General features: G+C 52.7%; 1 protein-coding gene and 1 non-coding gene across 2 annotated transcripts; one reads left to right on the top strand and one right to left on the bottom strand.

Annotated features, from left to right (window-relative positions):
• Positions 1 to 128: 128 nt before the first annotated feature.
• On the top strand, positions 129 to 16,339 carry NPHS1 (NPHS1 adhesion molecule, nephrin; the record flags this gene model as incomplete). The annotated part of the gene is given in 26 exon segments (XM_070062472.1): positions 129 to 214; positions 576 to 645; positions 648 to 677; positions 863 to 990; positions 1,067 to 1,238; positions 1,395 to 1,552; positions 1,814 to 1,958; positions 2,059 to 2,183; positions 3,318 to 3,504; positions 3,672 to 3,801; positions 3,965 to 4,137; positions 4,376 to 4,516; positions 4,598 to 4,738; positions 5,226 to 5,347; positions 6,186 to 6,357; positions 6,448 to 6,604; positions 6,700 to 6,851; positions 8,290 to 8,401; positions 8,485 to 8,666; positions 11,007 to 11,063; positions 12,583 to 12,702; positions 12,839 to 12,863; positions 12,960 to 13,035; positions 13,186 to 13,279; positions 13,384 to 13,499; positions 15,439 to 16,339. Coding segments are annotated over 26 exon segments (3,203 nt in total), but the record flags the coding sequence as incomplete, so codon positions are not given.
• Positions 16,340 to 19,014: 2,675 nt separating this feature from the next.
• On the bottom strand, positions 19,015 to 19,121 carry LOC127488179 (U6 spliceosomal RNA). Its single transcript, XR_007915631.1, has one exon. It is a non-coding gene; the product is annotated as a U6 spliceosomal RNA (small nuclear RNA).
• Between the last annotated feature and the right edge of the window lie 38 nt (positions 19,122 to 19,159).

Below are 19,159 nucleotides of genomic sequence, written 5' to 3'. Positions count from 1 at the left end.
GTCCCAGGGCCCTGTTCTTCCAGACCAGGAGGGAGGGGACATCTTGTTTACCCTGAAGACTTCCAGGGCACGCTCCCCAGAGCATTTTGGGGAACCAGGCTCCCCTCCAGACCTCTTGTTGCCTCAAGGTGGACAAACAGTGTCGGACATCTCCACTAACATGAATGACGGGTCCCAGGAGAAGCTCTTCACCACAGAGGCCACGGCCAGGTGCGTAAGTGGGGACGGCTCCCCCCACCAAGGCCCCCCCACTTCCCCCAAAAAAACCTCTTCCAAGGGATTCAGGCACGGAAACCTGCGTTGGGTGTGCACATTTGGAGTCCGGTTCTTCACCTCGACACCCAGAACTTCTTCATGGGGACACTGGGTCTAGGCTATCAAGAGCAAAGTCTTTGGCTGGGCATGGGTCAAAATTCTCCCTGCTGACCCCTCAAATATCTCCCATGGAACTCTAGAGCCCAGGGCAAAACAGCATGGAGACTTAGACCATGCGTGAGAACCTGGGGTCCCCACCCCTCCGCCCAGATTCCCCGAATTTCACACAATGACTCTGACCCCAACTTCCTCCATCCCAGGGTGATACCCAGAGCTCGGATAATGGGCAGTTACTGGTCTGTGAGAGCTCCAGCCCAGCCCTGGACACGCCCTCAGGGCCTCAGTCACCATGAACGTGCTGTGTGAGTGAAGAATTGGAACCTGTTACGGGCTCTGAGGACCGGGCAGGGGGTAGGAATTGGGACTCCTGGGAATCATGGGGATTATGGAAAATCCAGACCCTCAGGGGGAGACATGGAAATCCAGAGGTAGGCCATGGGGCCTGGATGGGCTTCCCAGGTCCACCGAGCGATTGCTGCTCCCCCAGTCCCCCCAGGAGCCCCTGTCATCGAGTGGCCAGGCCTGAATGAGGGACATGTGCGGGCAGGGCAGAGTTTGGAGCTGCCGTGCGTGGCCCGAGGCGGGAATCCACCAGCTACGCTGCAGTGGCTGAAGGTGAGGACAAGAGGCAGGCACTGGGTTTAGGGAAGGTGGGGTCCAGGAGCTGGCCCAGGACGCTCTCTGTCTCCAGAATGGCCAGCCCTTGTCCACAGCGTGGGGCACGGAGCACGTCCAGGCGGTGGCACGAAGCGTGCTGGTGATGACGGTGTGGCCCGAAGACCACGGCGCGCGGCTCAGCTGTGAGGCCTCTAACAGTGTCTCCGCGGGGACCCGGGAGCAAAGTGTCACACTGCAAGTCACCTGTGAGTTCTGATGCCAGCTGCCTGCCTGTCAGTCCACGCCCCAGAGAGCCGCCTGCCTGCACCCCCAACTACAGCCATCTGAAGCCAAAGACATCATCCCTGTCCGTCTGGGTCCAGCCCAGCCTCGGCTCTCACCTCTGTCCATCTGTCCTGCAGTTCCCCCCAGTGCTATCACCATCCTGGGTTCTGCATCCCAGTCTGAGAACAAGAATGTCACGCTGTCCTGTATCACCAAGTCCAGTCGCCCGCGGGTCCTACTGCAATGGTGGCTGGGCGGGAGGCAGCTGCTTCCCACAGAGGAGACGGTCTTGGATGTGAGGGCGGCACCGGGCTGTTGGGTCTGAGCAGGGTGGGGGCTGGGAGCAGGATTCCCAGAACCGGGAGAGGAAGTTCCTGGAAGCCTGGAGGCTTTGGTCTCTAAGGAGTGTGGACTGGGGTCCCTGACTGCTGTGTCTCACAGAGGAGGGGGTGCAGATGCGTCTCGTGTCCCTGCTGTGGACTAGGGTGGGCCCAGGCCCCTGGGATCATGCGAGGGGCCATTTCCGGCCCTGGGTCTGAAGCTCACTCCCCGCTAGGGCCTGCATGGCGGCCACATCTCCATGTCTAACCTGACGTACCTGGTGCGGCGGGAGGACAACGGTCTCACCCTCACCTGTGAGGCCTTCAGCGAGGCCTTCACTAAGGAGACCTTCAAGAAGTCGCTCACCCTGAGTGTGAAATGTGAGCCCCTACACTGGCCCGGGATCCCCCAGTCTGCAGAAACCCTACCCTCGGGCACCAGCCCAGAGCAAAGGGTCACTCGTTCGGCATCTCCCCTCAGATCCTGCCCAGAAGCTGTGGATCGAGGGACCCCCTGAGGGGCAGCTCCTGCGGACAGGGACCCGGGTGAGGCTGATGTGTTTGGCCGTTGGAGGCAACCCGGACCCTGCCCTCACCTGGCTCAAGGTTGGTGCCAAGCAAGGCTGTGAGGTGGCCAGGAATGTGGCAGGGAGAACAAGGGCCCTTTACTTCCAGAGTCATGGGAAATCCTGGAAGAACCTGAATGGTTAAAACAAAACGAAACACCAAAAAAAAAAAAAAAAAAAAAAAAAAAAAAAAAAAACTGGATCTAGCATTGAGTTTTGGAAGGGAATTGGAAAAGACCCAAATGTCATGAGGAGTAAATGGAATCCTAGGAAAATTCTGGGAATTCTGGGAAAACTGAAGATTCCTGGGTAAAAGAATCTGGGAGCCAGATGGGAACTCCTAGGGAAAAGGCGATTCCGGCACAAGCAAAGGAAGTTCTGGTGAAAATCTTAGAATTCAGGCAAAATGTAACAAGTTTTAGGGAGAGACTAAGAGCTACAGGGAAAAAAAAGTCGGTGATATTCTGGGAAGACCAGAAATCGGGGGGAAGATGCGTGATTCCATAAAACATTGAAAATTTGCTGATATTCAGTTGAATTCTTGGGACGTGGAGGTAAGATATTGAAATTCTATTAAAAGGAAAGGAAATTGCGGCAGAATTCTGGAAGAATCCTGAAAAGTCAGGGAGCTAGTGAAAATTCCAGGGAAGGACGATGGAATTCCATTTTGGATGGAATTCTGGGTGAATGCCAAGACATGGGACAGTACAAAGGATTCCAGTAAAAAACTAGAATAATAATAATAATGCAGAAACCCCTGGAAAGACACTGGGATTAAGAGAAAGGGCAAAGGAACTCTTTGGGGGGAAAGTGAGCTTTTCAAGAAAAAGAACCGCAGATGGGAAAAGAAGGAATCCCGGGCAAGGCTTGGGAATGCGGAGGGAGTTTTCCAGCGCGGGTTTGCTAAATGAACCGCACCAGTGGATACAGGGGGGTGGGGCTGAAGGCTGGCTGGGGGCGGGGAGGCGGGATCAGATCTGGAAAATCAGCGTGCATCTGGGGGCCCCGGGGAGAGGCGGGAGATGGGGCAGGGGCTCAGTCCTGGGTGCCCCTGTTGTCGCCAAAGTCTTCTTGGATTGGCGGCGACCAACCCAAAGGGGCGTCGGGACCCTGGCGGGGCGGGGGGAGTAGGGTCAGGGCTCCCTGCGGTCCCCCAGCCCATCCCGACCCTCAGGACTCGCGCACCGTGACGGAGCCGCGGCTGCCCCAGGAGCCGCGGCGCGTGCAGCTGGGAAGTCTGGAGAAGTCGGGCAGCACTTTCTCCCGCGAGCTGGTGCTGGTCATAGGGCCGTCGGACAACAAGGCCACGTTCACGTGCAAGGCGGGCCAGCTCAGCGCGTCCACGAGGCTCGTGGTGCAATGTGAGGGCGCGCACGGACGGGGCGCGCGCAGGGGTGGGCGGGCGCGGGGAGAGGGCAGGAGCCGGACGCGGGCCCCGAGGCAGGGCTGGGCCTGGGGTCCTGGCCAGGCGAAAGCGGGACGCGCCGGCGCTCACCTGGAGCCTCGGTCTTCCGTCCCGCTCTCTAAGTTCCCCCAACGAACCTGACGATCCTGGCCAACGCGTCGGCGCTGCGCCCAGGGGACGCCTTAAACTTGACGTGCATCAGCATCAGCAGCAACCCACCGGTGAACTTGTCCTGGGACAAAGAGGGGGAGGGGTGAGTGGGGCGGCCCCGCCCCTCCCTAGTTCGGGTCCCGCCCCTTCCATCCAGGTTCCGCCACCGCCCTCCCTGCGTCCCCCACAGTGGTAGCCCTCTGGCCCTGGTCGCACTCCCGCACCAGCCTTGGCCTGGCCCCACCACCCTCCGGCCCGGTCCACAGGCTGGAAAGCGTGGCCGGACTGCCCCAGAAAGCGCCGTTCAAAGGCTCAGCTGCAGCCAGGAGCGTCTTTCTCAGAGTGACATCCCGCGACCACGGCCACCACGTGACCTGCCGCGCGCACAGCGCCGAGCTCCGCGAAACCGTGAGCTCCTTCTACCGCCTCAATGTGCTGTGTATGTGCGCCGGCCTGGAACCCCTTCGCACCCCTGTCCTGACCCTAAACCCGATCCTAACTTTCATGCCGAAATTGACCCTCGAGCTCAGCTCGGCCCTTGTTACCTTGTCCACCTTCTCAACCGTGGTCGCGGCCACGACTTTGACCCTTGACCCTGTGCATGAGCTCAGATTTATCCCTGACCCCGACCTTACCAACGATCTCGACTCCCCTGGGCGCCCTCTCCCTCTCCGAAGACCCTCCTGAGTTCCTGGGGGAGCAAGTGCTCGAGGTGACCGCGGTGGAGCAGGGCGAGGCCCTGCTGCCTGTGTCCGTGTCCGCTAACCCTGCCCCCGAGGCCTTCAACTGGACTTTCCGTGGCTATCGCCTCAGCCCAGGTGCGGAAAGTGGGCATGGGGGCGTGCAGGGTCTCAGGGGACCAGGAGGCCTGTCAGGCCCCCTTACCCTGCTCTCCCCAGCTGGCGGCCCTCGGCATCGCATCCTGTCCAGTGGGGCTCTGCAGCTCTGGAACGTGACCCGTGCGGACGGTGGCCTCTATCAGCTCCACTGTCAGAACTCAGAGGGCACCGCTGAAGCGCTGGTGCGGCTGGACGTGCACTGTAAGCTCCGCTCTGGGAAACCGGGGAGCCCTGGGAGACTCGCCCAGCAGTGGAAGCCACACCCACCCCCAGAAACTCGCTCGCTGGAAGGCCCCCATGGTGGAAGCTCCGCCCACCCAGGGATACCCACCGGTCCTGGAGCCCTCCCGTTCTGGAAGTCCCCATCCTGCCCACCAGAAAGACCCAATGTGGAATCTGCCCAGAGGGCGCCTGCCCACTTGGGAACCACTCCCATCAGGACACCACGCCCACTAGTAGAAGCCCCGCCCCCAACTCTGGAAGCCTGCTGCACCTGTTCTAGTCATCACACAGGGGCAGCAGAGGGCTAGACAACCTCACTAACCCTGAGAAGTCTCCTTCAAGAGCTCCACATTACACACCCAGACTCTCCTGGACACCTCTAAGGCACCCCTCCCACCTGGGGCCTTCTTACACCTCGACCTGTCTGTGCCCAAGTGCCTTCCCCAAGCCCTGTGCCTCCCACCAGATGCTCCCATCATCCGCGCCCTCCAGGACCCCACTGAGGTGGATGTCGGGGGTTCTGTGGACCTAGTCTGCACTGTCGATGCCAATCCCATCCTCCCAGATATGTTCAGCTGGGAGAGGCTGGTGAGGACCCTGGCATTTGGCCCCCCTTTGGAGAATGAAGTTGGGGTCGGAGGATGGATTTTCTTGGCTGGGAGCTCTCTGGGAGTGGGAGCCATGTCTGCGTGATGCTGTGTGACTATACGCTTGCCAGGGCATGCTCCAGGAACAAATAGCTGTTTGTGGAATGACAGATGAGTGGATAGATAGATAAGTGGGTGGGTGAATGGACAGATGGGTCAATAGATAGGAGAGTGAAAAGATCAGGTGATGTGAATGAGTGGTTGGAAGAGTGGATGGAAGAGGAGTGGATGGGTGGGTGGCTAGATGATTGAATGAGAGAAATGAGTGGGCAGTTCAGATTAGGGGTTGATGGATGGACAGATACACCATCAGTGGAGAGATGTCTGTGGATGGATCAATTGATGGATGGCTAGATTGGTGGAGAGATGGATAAGCAGGTGTGTGGATGACTGGGTTAACAGATGCATGTGTTTGTGGGTATGTGCGTAAATGAGTTGAATAGAAGGGGTGAATGGGTGGAAAGCTGAAAGCATGAATAGATGGGGTATGAATGGATGAATGAATGAAGGATAAATGGATGAATGGGTGGAGAGGTGGATGGGTGTGTAGGTAGACAGTCCCAAGGATGAGTGGTTGGATACAGAAAGGGGTGAATGGTTGGCTGAACCGGTAGATAAACAGATAGAGTGGACCAATGTATGACAGAGAAATCTTTTTGTGGGTGATTCTGTGGAAGGTGATCGTGGCTGGGAGAATGAGGCTACGGGGGAACATAGCGTTGGGGAAGATGGATCTGGGGCCAGACTAGGGAACCAGCTTGTGAGTCTTGGATCTTTAGGGGGAAGAGGAGGAGGACCAGAGCCTGGATGACATGGAGAAGATCTCAAAGGGGTCCACGGGGCGTCTGAGGATTCTCCACGCCGAACTGGCCCAGGCTGGTGCATACCAGTGCGTGGTGGACAATGGGGTGGCACCTCCAGCCAGAGGGCTAGTCCGTCTTGTTGTCAGATGTGGGTAACGCCCCGATCGTGACTTCACGGCTTGCCACTGACAGCTTTCCAGTCCTCCCGCCCGCTCACACTGATCCCCCACCACCCCAGATGCCCCGCAGGTAGAGCATCCCGCGCCTCTCACTAAAGTGGCTGCAGCTGGAGACAGCACTAGCTCTGCCACCCTCCACTGCCGTGCCCGAGCTGTCCCCAATGTCGTCTTCACCTGGACGAAAAATGGGGTCCCTCTGGATCTCCAGGATCCCAGGTGGGCCAAGGCCGAGCAGGTAGCACCCCAGCCCCAACCCTGATCCACAGCTCCAGTTGCCCTCCTGAGACCGCCATCCCCCACCTTCTCTCCAGGTACACGGAGCACACGTACCACCAGGGTGGGGTCCACAGCAGTCTCCTGACCATTGCCAACGTGTCTGCAGCCCACGACTATGCTCTCTTCACGTGCACGGCCACCAATCCCCTGGGCTCGGATCAGACCAACATTCAACTCGTCAGCATCAGTACGATGGAGGGGGTTGGGGGGAGTGCTATTTGGGTCAGTTCCCAAGTCTCTGGCTGACCCCAGGGTGGTAGAGTTCCTGAAACCTGGGAAGCATTCATGAATGGGGATGAAGTTTTTGCCTGCCTTAGAAATCTTAAGGGAGGTTGGATCCCCAGGGAAATCCACAACAAGTATGAGAAAAGATGGCGGCCGGAGGGTGTCCTCAGGGGCTCAAGAGTTTGAAAAGTGAATTTTCAGGAGCTGCTTTGTCTGGGTTCAGCTGTCACCAAGAACTTCTCTCCTTTAGGTCATTTTCCTCTGTGTTGGCTTTAGTTGAAGGCTCCTCAGTGGGGTCTGTTTTCCCTGAAGGAATAGAATTTGTCCTCTTCTTAACAGTTGGATGAAAATACTACAATTAAATTTCATTGTTTGCCCTTGGCTTTCAGCCCAACCCTGAACCAACCATGTGATCAGGGGCAGGCAGCACTGATTGGCCTGGCTTGGTCACGTGTCCACCCTACCCAGAGTGGAGTCACCTCCCTCAGCAGCGTGAGACTATGGGGTGGTAGTTCTCCAAATTTGGGGTGTTGTAATCAGAAGGAATGAGGGGACAGGTGTTCCACTGCATGGAACAGATGTGTTCAGCTGATGGACCTATGTACTAAAATGTATTCGCAATGCCCACATCAATCCTCATCGAGTTCATGAACGGAGTGGTGGGAAGGTTGAGTCCCATGCCATTGCCCCATGTCCATGCACATTCCTAGCTGGGGCTGAGCAAGGAGACCCTCTGCCTTCTTGGTTTGGCTGCTGTGCTGTAAATCATTTCCTTTTCGTAGTTTGTTTAGTGCCATGGTTTTGCATTTTTGTGCTTTTTATGAGCAGTTTTGCTGCTTAAAATGGCCTCTGAGCCCAGCAGGAAGGCTGTGATGTGCCTTACAGAGAACATTCCTGCCTCGAATAAGCTTTGTGTAGGCACAGGGTATAGCACCGTTCACCATGAGTTCTGTGCTAGTGCACTGGCAAATCTGTACTGAGCACAGTGCCTTTGAATGGAAACACACAAAAAGCAAGATTACATGTTGACTGATAGACTGATTACATGTTGCTGTGATGAGAGGTTTGGAGGAGACTCGCCTTACACTTCCCTAAGAAGCAATGGTTTGGTATCTGCTAATTCAGTGTTCCCAGAACTGTTATGAGGCGTCTTCAAAAAGTTCATGGAAATGTGTATTATGAAAAAACTATGCATAGGTTTCTGCAAAATCTTGCACCAAAATCAACTTATGTTCTAATTCCATTTTCCCATGAACCTTTTGAAGCATCCTACAGATTACAACCGCCATGAATAACGAGAATTGATTGTGTATTTAGAGTCATTCTTAGAAAGACTTTGGAGGAATCTTCTAGAATCCTTTTGTGTCCTCTGACTGCTCCCTTCATCCCTCTCCCCCAAGGCCGTCCTGACCCCCCCTCGGGACTGAAGGTCGTGAGCCTGACCCCACACTCGGTGGGGCTGGAGTGGAAACCCGGCTTTGATGGGGGCCTGCCACAGAAGTTCCGCATCAGGTAGACCCCTGCCCAGGCAGCCGGGGAAGGCAGCCAGCGGGCCCGGGGTGCTTTTCTGCATTGACTGTCCTCCTGTTGTGCAGGTATGAGGCCCTGGACACTCCAGGGTTCCTCTACATGGATGTTCTGCCAGCCCAGGCCACTGCTTTTACCCTGACTGGGCTGCAGCCCTCTACACGCTACAGGCTCTGGCTGCTGGCCAGCAATGCGCTGGGAGACAGTGGACTCGCTGACAAGGGGATTCAGCTCTCTCTGACTACTCCAGGTGGGAAGGGACCGCCTCGGGCAGGTCAGAGGGTTTCCCAGAGGACTCACAGGGTGTGCAGTGACGGGGGTCGGGGAAGGCGGCACCGATGAAACACGGAGACCCAGAGAGGTCACGCAAATTGTTCAGGATCACCCAGCTAAATGAGGCAGAGGTGGGAAAGAGACTGGGGAACTCCAGAGACCAGCTTTTTGCCGCCAACCCGTGTCAAGGTCCTTCGAACAATTCGTGGAAAATTAAATTAAAAGATAAGTTTATTTTTGTGCAAAAAAATTGAAAACCATGCATAATTTTTCATCTACACATTTTCCATGAGCCTCTGAAGACCCCTTGCATGCATGGATTTCCATTTTTTGCATAAATACAAACTTCTTTGTTTAAGATTTATTTTTATTTATTTGAAAGACAGAGATACAGAGAGAGAGAGAGAAGGATAGAGAGAGAAAGAGGTCTTCCATCCACTGGTTCACTCCCCAAATGGCCGTAAGGCTGAAGCTGGACTGGTCCAAAGCCAGGAGCCAGGAGCTTCCTCCAGGTCTCCCACGAGGATGCAGGGACCCAAGCACTTGGGCCATCCTCCACTACTTTCCCAGGTGCATTAGTAGGGAGCTGGATTGGAAGTGGAACAGCTGGGACCATATGGGATGCCGGCACTGCAGGCAGCAGCTTAATCTGCTATGCTACAACACAGGCCCCCAAAATTCTATTTTAATACAAACATTTTTTTAAAATGATTTGTTTATTTGTTTGGAAGGCAGAGTTACAGAGAGGCAGAGGCAGAGAGAGATATATTCCATCTTCTGGTTCACTCCCCAGATGGCCACAGTGGCTGGAGGTGGGCCAATCTGAAGCCAGGAGCGAGGAGCTTCTTCTGTGGCTCCGGCATGGATACAGGGGCCCAAGCACTGGGGCCATCTTTTGCTGCTTTCCCAGGCCAATACCAGGTAATGGGATCTGAAGTGGAGCAGCCGGGATTCAAATCAGCGCCCATACAGGATGCTGGCACTGCAAGCAGCGGCTCTACCCACTACACCACAGCACCAGCCCCTCTCATACTTTTTGAAGCATCCTTATGATTTCAGTGTCTGAGAATAAGGCTCATCTACGAGGTGAAGATTACATGAGCTAAAACTTGTATATCTAAAGAGCTTAGAACAGGGACCAAGTGCCACGTGTTATCTAAAGGTTTAAAGAAATGGGGTCGGCACTGTGGCGCAGCAGGTTAACGCCCTGGCCTGAAGCGCTGGCATCCCATATGGCACCAGTTCCAGTCCCGGCTGCTCCACTTCCGATCCAGCTCTCTGCTGTGGCCTGGGAAAGCAGTAGAAGATGGCCCAAGTCCTTGGGCCCCTGCACCCACGTGGGAGACCTAGAGGAAGCTCCTGGCTCCTGGCTTCAGATCCGCGCAGCTCCAGCTGTTGCGGCCATCTGGGCAGTGAGCCAGCAGATGGAAGACCTCCCTCTCTATCTCCACCTCTCTCTGTAACTCTGTCTTTCAAATAAATAAAATAAATCTTTAAAAAAAAGGTTTAAAGAAATGCCCTTTGCTCACCTTCTCCGCTTACTTTACCCCACAGAAGCTCACCCAAGGCTCCTTCTTTACCTTTCCCCTTCCCTGCAAAGCAACCTTCCTCTCCGCAATGGTGTAAGCCTTTCTTGTCCCTGCAGTCTTCCCTGCTCTTCCCTCCCCCATTCCAGCCTTCTCTCTGGCACTAAAACAACCAAGCACCGAAATCACCTCCCTTGCTGTAGAACTTATACCTCTATTAAGGGATCCCGAGAGCCCAAACATCTTTTTTGGTTAATTCAACAAGGTGATAATTCAGATTAAATGGGTAACACACTCATCAATAATTTATTATTATTATTATTATTATTATTATTTTCATTTATTTACTTGAGAGGTAGAGAGAGAGAGTTCCCATGCACTGGTTCACTCTTCAGTGGCTGAGACTGGGCCAGGGATGAAGCTGGGGGCCAGGAACTCAGTGCAGTCTCTCATATGAGTGGGAGTGGCCTAATTCCTTGAGACATCACTGCTGCCTCCCGGGGTTTGCATTAGCAGGAAACTGGAGTCAGGAGCCGAATCCAGGCACTCCAATGTGGAATACACTAGAGTCTAAATCTGTGTCTTACACATAAACACCTGCCGCATTGTCACTAATGATGTCAGAATTGCTACTAACAGTATCGCCCTTGTCATCAATTTCCAGCTCTCTTTGAAATATTCCTAAGAAGTCTTAGGCCTGAAAAGCCTGATAAAAGTCTGAGAAGTATTTATGGTTTATGTCAGGGTTTTGGTGGAAGTACATAATCTTCCCACCCCCACCCCATTCTCAGGCTTGGACCACCCCTCTGGAATACCGGACCACCAGCCGCCCACAGAGCAGCCTGCAGGCAAGTCCTTAATGCTCCCAGTCCTCCCCCTCTCTAGAGTGGGAACTTCCGGTCTCTGACCCCGCCTCCCGCCCTTGAAGACTGAGCGCTCTCTCAGCAGACCTGCCTACATCCTTAGCTCTTCCTCTTGCTTGGAGTTTCGGATTTCCTCTCTTACAAATCGAGTTGAATTCTGAAAGAACGCCCTGACTCCATGCTCTGTTAGCTGGGGTGTAACAAACGACCCCATATACGGACACTTAGGGTGACACACGACATTTGTCATGGTCTTGTGGGTCGGCTGGGGACTTCTGGTCTGGGCTGGCTTGAGTCATCTCTGTGGTTAGCTGGCAGCTGAACTGGACCTGGGCAGTCTACAGTGGCTTCCTGCTCACAACTCCGACAGTCCTCGGGCTCTCGGCTGGGGCGATGGAGCTAACTGGGCCACGTGTCTCGCCTTGCTTTATTCATATGGAGGTGGCCACAGGGGTCTCAGTAGCAGTGAGACAAGCTCCCATCTCTCGCTCCTGACTGTGTCACGTTTGCTGTGGTTCCATCAGCCAAAGCAAGTCCCGTGGCTCAGCACGGAGGAGTCAGTGTGGCTACAAGAAGGGGAATTGTGACTCTGTGGCAAACGGCCCCTTCAGAGCCAGAGAAGAAGGTTGCACATGACAACACTCAACTGTTGTCAGCCCTCAAATGGCTCATGAAACGGAAAACCCCCAGTGCGCCTCAGGGGTCCATCTGTGATCCGTTTCTCCCCCTGCTCTCGACTTCGCCTTTGTTGATGGTGGCGTCTCAGGTTCTGCCATCAAGAGGGCAAAGCAGCCTGCAAAACGCCCTGAGTGCTCGGGCACAAGGCACCTGGGGTCGAACACCTGTGTCAGGACCAACCACTGTGGGAAGGGGGATGGGTGGTTGGACTGACCAGGCGGGGCAGTGTGGCCACCACGGCATCCTGCCTGAGCCATTCGGGCTGAGAATGGGGGCGTGACTGTCTCCCCAAAGGAGGGCAGGTGCTGTGGGCAGAAGATGCTGGACGATGTTTACTTGGAGGAACTCAGTCTTGTCCCCAGGGATATAGCAAAAGGGTTGGCCTGGTATTGGCTGGAGTCGGGGGGGGGGGGGGCTTCCTTGAGGTGGAACTTGAGGGGTGATTAGAAGTTGGAGAAAAAAAAGGACATTTAAGGACAGATCTTTGACTACGCCAGAAAGTACTTGAACTTGGAAACAGCCAATGACCAGTCTGTGTGACTGGAAGTCCCAATGCTGGGGTCTGTGACATTGGGTGTGGCTGGAGAAGTGGGAAGAGGCAAGATGGTGGGAGGTCTCAGATCCCAGCTTAGGAGCTGAAGCTGTCTCCTGAGCCCGTAGACAGGACCCAGGCAAAGGCAGAACTTACTGCTCATGCCTGGAATTCAGAAAGGAGCCGCTTGTACCAGGGAGGCAGGCGGGGTGCGGATGGACCCCCTGCCCAGCTGCTGCCCTGACCTTGGAAGGAGGACAGGCCTGGTCACGGAGGGCTGCCTTCCGCCCCCAGGGCCCCCGGGGCTGCGCCTGCTGCCTGTGCTTTTCGCCGTGGGAGGTCTGCTGCTGCTTTCCAACGCCTCCTGTGTCGTGGGAGTGCTCTGGTGGCGGAGACAGAGGCGTGTCTCGGAGGGTGAGCAGAGACCCTTCCCTGCCGGGACGGGGGCCACCGGTGAAGGGGGACCCGAGTCGCTGCAGTTTCAGGGTTTTGCCAAGACCAGGTGGGCTCCAGTGGGCGTCTCCGAACCTTTTCCCCCCTTTTCTCTCAGGTACCTCAGAGAAGACAGAGGCAGGGTAAGTGGGGGGATTTGTGAAGAAGGGAGACGGTTTGGGGGTGACAAGTGGCAGAGGGCGGACCCCCGACTGCCCTCCACACCTCCATCCTGGAAGGTCGGAGGAGGACCGAGTCGGGAATGAATACGAGGAGAGCCAGGGGACCGGGGACAGGGACACTCAGAGCTCCACGGTGAGTGTGCGTGGCCAGGACAGCCCTGGTGGCGGGAGTCTCACCATCCACTTCAAGTCAGTCACTGCCATTTCCATCAGCTGTGGAGCGGAGGATGGAAAGGCCCTTATCTGCTGTGTGTGTGTGTGTGTGTGTGTGCGTGTGTGACAGGTTAGCACCGCGGAGGGAGAACCATATTACCACTCCATGCGGGACTTCAGCCCCCGGCTGCCCCCCACCCTGGAGGAGGTGTCCTCCCCTCGAGGTGAGTCGCGGCCACACCAGGGCCTGCCCTGTTCAGAGATGCCCCTGACTGACATCCGGGTGTGGTGCCCTGATTGCTCTTCGCCTCCACCGCTCCAACTCCAGGCCTCGTGGGTTTTGAAGATGAAGGCATGGCCTTTCCTGGGCACCTGTACGATGAGGTGGAACGAATGCACATCCCATCTGGGAGCTGGGGACCCCTCTACGATGAAGTGCAGATGGTGAGGAGATGTGTGTTAGCAGTAGTCTTTCTTGCCTAGTGCTGGGAACCCACGCCCTACTGCTTATATGAATTACAGCAAAAAGCTGCTGGGACAGAGGTTTGGCCTCAACCCAGTGGCCTAAAGCAGTTGAGGGGCCCTGCTGTGGGTGGTTGTTCCGGAACCCCCCTCCCCGTATTTCCCATTGTGTTCTTCTGCCAGCTCCTAGTGCTTCATCCAAGCCTGCAGAGATGGGCTTCTCTGGGGTTTTCAGCTGGCAACAGGAAATAGAGAGTGTGGTGGAGGCCCAGGCCCAGAAATGGTACACATCACTTCTGTCCCCACTCCACCAACCATCCCGTGGCCACACCTGGTGCAGAGGAGGCGTGAGCTGGGGTCTAGAATTGGTCTGGCTTCAGTTCTGCTACTGTGGGAGAAGGAAGGCGTGCACACTCTTGGATGATTAGCCCTCTCCATTGCCCTGGTTAAATAGACAGAAAGGATTTTCTTTTTGCTAGCCCAGTTGAAAAGTTAAGGAAAAGAATTGTGTTCTCGTCTGGCTGGACCCAGAATTTCCTCCATGAAGATGTCTCTTGAAAATCCAGGAAGGATTTGTGTCTTACCAGATTAGAAATATTCAAAGAAAGAGAAGGCCTCTTTTGCAATATTTCCAAGTCCCCAGTGCTGACACTTAGTCCAGCTCGGGTCACATGCTCACTGCTGAACCAATCACTGAGGTAGGGAATATGCTAATTTGACGGACCTGAATCCATACCCCACACCCCTGGGGTGGGGAGCAGAGGCTAGCCCTCCTCTCTACACTGGACTGAGAGTGGGAGAGGGACAGCGGGTGCTGGCAGGACAAGAACACTGTGCAGGCACTGGATCAGCAGCCAACCCCTACCCGCTGCTCCACAATAAGGAGGTGAGAAAGAGCCCTTGTCCTTCTGTATGGCCTTGGCTGCTGCTCTGGCCCCTCTGGGCCAGGGAGTTCCTCTCTAGCAGCCGTCTACCTGGAGCACTGTTCTCAGACCACAGCTCCCACCAGTGGAGGAGTAACAGGCCCTGGATGCTGTCCATGGTGCTGGACCATATGTACCCTGGAAGCACAGATGGAGCCTGCAGGCTTTTTCTCTACAGGGCCAGAGAGTAAATAATCTGGGCTCTGTGGGACATATGGTTTTCCTCCAAACTAATCAGCTATTCCACTGGAGAACAACAGTGACCATAGGCAATATATAAATGAATGAGTTGGGCTGTGTTCCAATAAAACTTTATTTTTGGACAGTAAAATTTGAATTTCATTTAATTTTCATATGTCACAAGTATTATTCTTATTTTTATTTTCTCCCTGAAAATAAAAAATATAAAACTTTCTTAGCTCTTGGGCAGTACAAACAAAGACAACAGGCCATAATGGCTCATGGACCAATCTGCTCTGAAATTTGTTGAGCTAAAAAAATGATTTTCTCCCAGCCCTAGACAGAGAATATCCCCAGTGTGGTCTTTTTTCCCCTTCTATTTTGATGGGTAAATGTCTTGGGGACTCATAAGACTAACAGAACCATGACTCATATTCCACAGCTGCCACAGCTGGTATCATGGGCTCTTAAAGATTTCACGTTTCTGACACTGAAATCATTTTCCCAACATCAAATCATGTGATATCTTGAACTTGATTTAAAATAACCTGGTTGGTGAGTGGTGGGGATGAGAAGATGGAGGTTTAGATAAATCACTATTGGCCAAGGGTTGACGCCGCTGAAACCAGATGTTGGGTACATGGGATTCTTCATGGGGGTTCATTTATAATCACTCTCTACTTTGTTGGGCTTTTCCCCATATTTAAGAGCTAATACCTTTCTTCTGAGAAGTCAAGCAAGAGTGTGTATCTCCCAGATTTACATGATGACTCACAAGGCATCTCCCCATAGTTCTAACTCCAGGTTTTGCTTATCAGGACCCCTATGACCACCGCTGGCCTGAGGACAAGTACGAGGACCTAAGAGGAATCTACGACCAGGTGGCAGGAGATGTGGACACCCTGGGACCTGATTCTCTACCCTTTGATCTCAGGGGAGAGCTGGTGTGAGAGCTTCCTCAGTACCCTTCTCCTAGACCTGCAGGACACCCTGTGGTTCTTTTCATCCAAGCATGGCCTGAGTTTGTTCAGTGAGCCCCATAAGACACAAAGGGGGCAGGGCCTGGGCCTTTCCCGGAGAGGACAGGGAGGGAGTGTGCAAATGACAGAAGATGATTCAGTTGGCCTCAAAGTATAAACAGAGTTCTCCTTGGGGCTGTCCTTAGAAGCTAAACTGCTCCAAACAGACAGTAAGTTGGAAATGACATCTCAAAAATGAAAAGCTGTTCTGGGGGTCTTTAATTCAAAGCAGAATTTTCACAAGTGGAGAAAGAAATAGCTAAGACCTCAGTTCATTTTGAGTTCCGTTACATCAGAAACATAATAACAAGTCGGATAATAAGGGCCATTGTTATGTCCTATCTATTTGTATTACTTTCTATGGTTATGTAAAATGTGATGTATAAACTATGGCACACATGTAAACATTATTATTTCTATAGAAAATGAACAGATTCTATTAAAAGGAGCTATTTACAAAAGAATGTATTTTATCTGATGTCATTTATAGAAATTCTAGAACAGAGAACACTAACTTATGGGGCTAGAGAGCAGATTATGGCTGCCTGGGGCTGTGAAATGGCAAATTGCAAAGAAGGCACGAGGGAGTTTTGGGGATGATAGAAATATTCTATATCATGATGTGGTGATGGTGACATGGGCACACAGATTTGCCAAAACTCCTTGAACTATAACACCTAAAATGGATTTTACTGTATATACATCATGCCTCAATAAAGATGATTTTTAAAACAGGCTCCATAAGAAATCAGCCCAGCAAGACAATCCTTATTCTCTATGTTGAATAACAGGATAACTGAGAAATCTGCTTGATTCTATGAAGAGCAGAGTAGATGTAGTTATATGTGGTCTTTCTTTAAACCTTTGATTCTATTTGATGAATCATATTGATCAAAACTTTTTAGTTCAAGTGTTTTTTATATGCTATTTTTTTTGGTCAGTATAGACTAAGTTTTTATATCACAGCACTGGGACACACAAATCCATTAAGGTTCAGATGATTTCGCTTGAAGTCAAGGGCTGGCGTTGTGGTGCAGCAATTGAAGCCAATGCTTGAGATGCTGGAATCCCGTGTAGGAGTGCCAGCTCCGGGAGTCCCGCCTACTCTGCTTCTGATCTAGCTTCCTGCTGATGCACCGGGAAGGCAGCAGATGCCACTCAACGTACTTGGGCAGAAAAGAACTGGAAGCAGAGTCCCAAAGAGATACTCGCACATCCAGTTCAAATCAGCGTTGTTCACAATAGCTAAAGTATAGAACAACCCAATGGTCCGTCAGTGGAGAAATGGATCAGCAAAAGATTCTCTACCCATACAATAAACAATTACTCAGCTTTACAAAGGAAGGAAGTTTGGACACAGGCTGCCAGATGGGGGGACGTTGAGCACCTTCTACTAAGTGAAACGAGCCCACTGCAGAAAGATACATAGATACGGGATGATTCCACTTACCTGAGTGACCCAGAGCAGGCAGAAGCATAGAGCCAGACAGTAGAATGGTGTTTGTTGGGGGCTGGGGGAAGAGAGGAAAAGGGAGTTATTGTTGAATGGGTAGAGTTCCAGGTTTGGGTTCTTTTAGATTTATTTATTTGAAAATCAGTTACAGAAAGAAGGAGACCCAGAGAGAGATCTTTCATCCACTGATTCACTCCCCAGATGGCTGCAATGGCCGGGGCTGGGCCAAGCTGCAGCCAGGAGCCAGGAGTTTCTAGGCCTCCCACGTGGATGCAGGAGCCCAAGCACTTGGGCCATCCTCTGCTGCTTTCCCACGGCATTAGCTGGGAGCTGGGTCAGAAGTGGAGCAGCCGGGACACGAACTGGTGCCCATATAGGAAGCCGGTGTTGCAGGCAGCAGCTTTACCCGCTACACCACAGCGCCAGCCCCCTGAGTTCCAGCCTTGCAGATGAACAGTCCTGGTGATGGACAATGCTGATGATTGCATAACAGAACAATGCACTTCATACCACTGAGCCACAAATTCGAAAATGGTTGTGATGGTAGGTTTTATGTTATATGCATGTATTTTAATCAAGCATTCAATCAAAAATGAAAAAAAGCCAACAAACTAAACACAACCGTGAGTTGTGCCCGGACCGTGGTAGCTGTTAATCCACTCTGTATTCCTGAGGTCTAGGAGAAAAAAGAAAAATGATCAAACTGTTCAGACACAACCACGAGCTTGTGGGAAAGAAAACAGGCAACCATTGTGTACGACTGTTCGGCTGTTATCTCCTAAACCCGCACACGTGCACACCCTATGACCTCATAATCACATACCCCATGGAAATGCTGATGTGTGTGAACAAATAGACCTGAACTGGGAGGATCATTGGTGCCTGAGACTGGAAACAATGAAATGTCCATGACAGGAGAACAGATAACTCAACTGTACGTTCACCCAGTGGGTACTGTGTCAGTGAGGATGGACTACTGATACACTACGGTGAATCTCACAAGCATAATCAGATGAAACGGGACCATACTGTGTGATTTCATCTGCTTCAAGGCAAAAATAGACAACGCTACTGTGTGGTGTTAGAAGTCAAGAGTGTTAGCCGGCGCCGTGGCTCAACAGGCTAATCCTCCACCTTGCGGCGCCGGCACACCGGGTTCTAGTCCCGGTCAGGGCGCCGGATTCTGTCCCGGTTGCCCCTCTTCCAGGCCAGCTCTCTGCTATGGCCAGGGAGTGCAGTGGAGGATGGCCCAGGTGCTTGGGCCCTGCACCCCATGGGAGACCAGGAAAAGCACCTGGATCCTGGCTCCTGCCATCGGATCAGCGCGGTGCGCCGGCTGCAGCGGCGGCCATTGGAGGGTGAACCAACGGCAAAGGAAGACCTTTCTCTCTCTGTCTCTCTCTCTCACTGTCCACTCTGCCTGTCAAAAAAAAAAAAAAAAAAAAAGTCAAGAGTGTTTACCCGTGGGGGAGGAGGGAGTGCTGGAACTGGCTCCAGGAGGACCTCTGGGGGTGGGCGGTGCTGACAATGTTGTTTGTTTACCTGGGTGCTGGTTATACACATGTGGTCATTTTCTGAAAATTTACCATATTAAGCACTTAGGGTAGGGACACATTCCTTTATGTGTGTAATACATCATTAAAATTTTACATTGTATCTTACAGACAGCATTGCAGTAAGTGAATTTCTAGTGTGTTGTACAATCCTCGCTACCATGCCAAACAGTAGCCAAAAATACAATCTTTGCTCAAATTTACATCATAACCTCATTTCAGAAAATGTAAATCTATTTTTTTCCTCCAAATTCCTGGTTTAATAACTTGTTTATTTTGAGAAAAAGGTCCCATCATCAGGCTACTTACAGAAATTACCCGCAATCAACTTTAGAAAACAAATATTAAGACTATTACACTACTTTTTAAAAAAATATGGAACACTTCACGAATTTGCATGTCATCCTTGCGCAGGGGCCATGCTAATCTTCTCTGTATCGTTCCAATTTTAGTATATGTGCTGCCAAAGCGAGCACAAAGTCAATCTATTTTAAACCATATAAAAATTTTTCTG

The sequence above is a fragment of the Oryctolagus cuniculus genome, chromosome 18, assembly GCF_964237555.1.
Source record: "Oryctolagus cuniculus chromosome 18, mOryCun1.1, whole genome shotgun sequence".
NCBI classification, from domain to species: domain Eukaryota; kingdom Metazoa; phylum Chordata; class Mammalia; order Lagomorpha; family Leporidae; genus Oryctolagus; species Oryctolagus cuniculus.
This window is presented reverse-complemented; position numbering and strand designations above follow the sequence as displayed.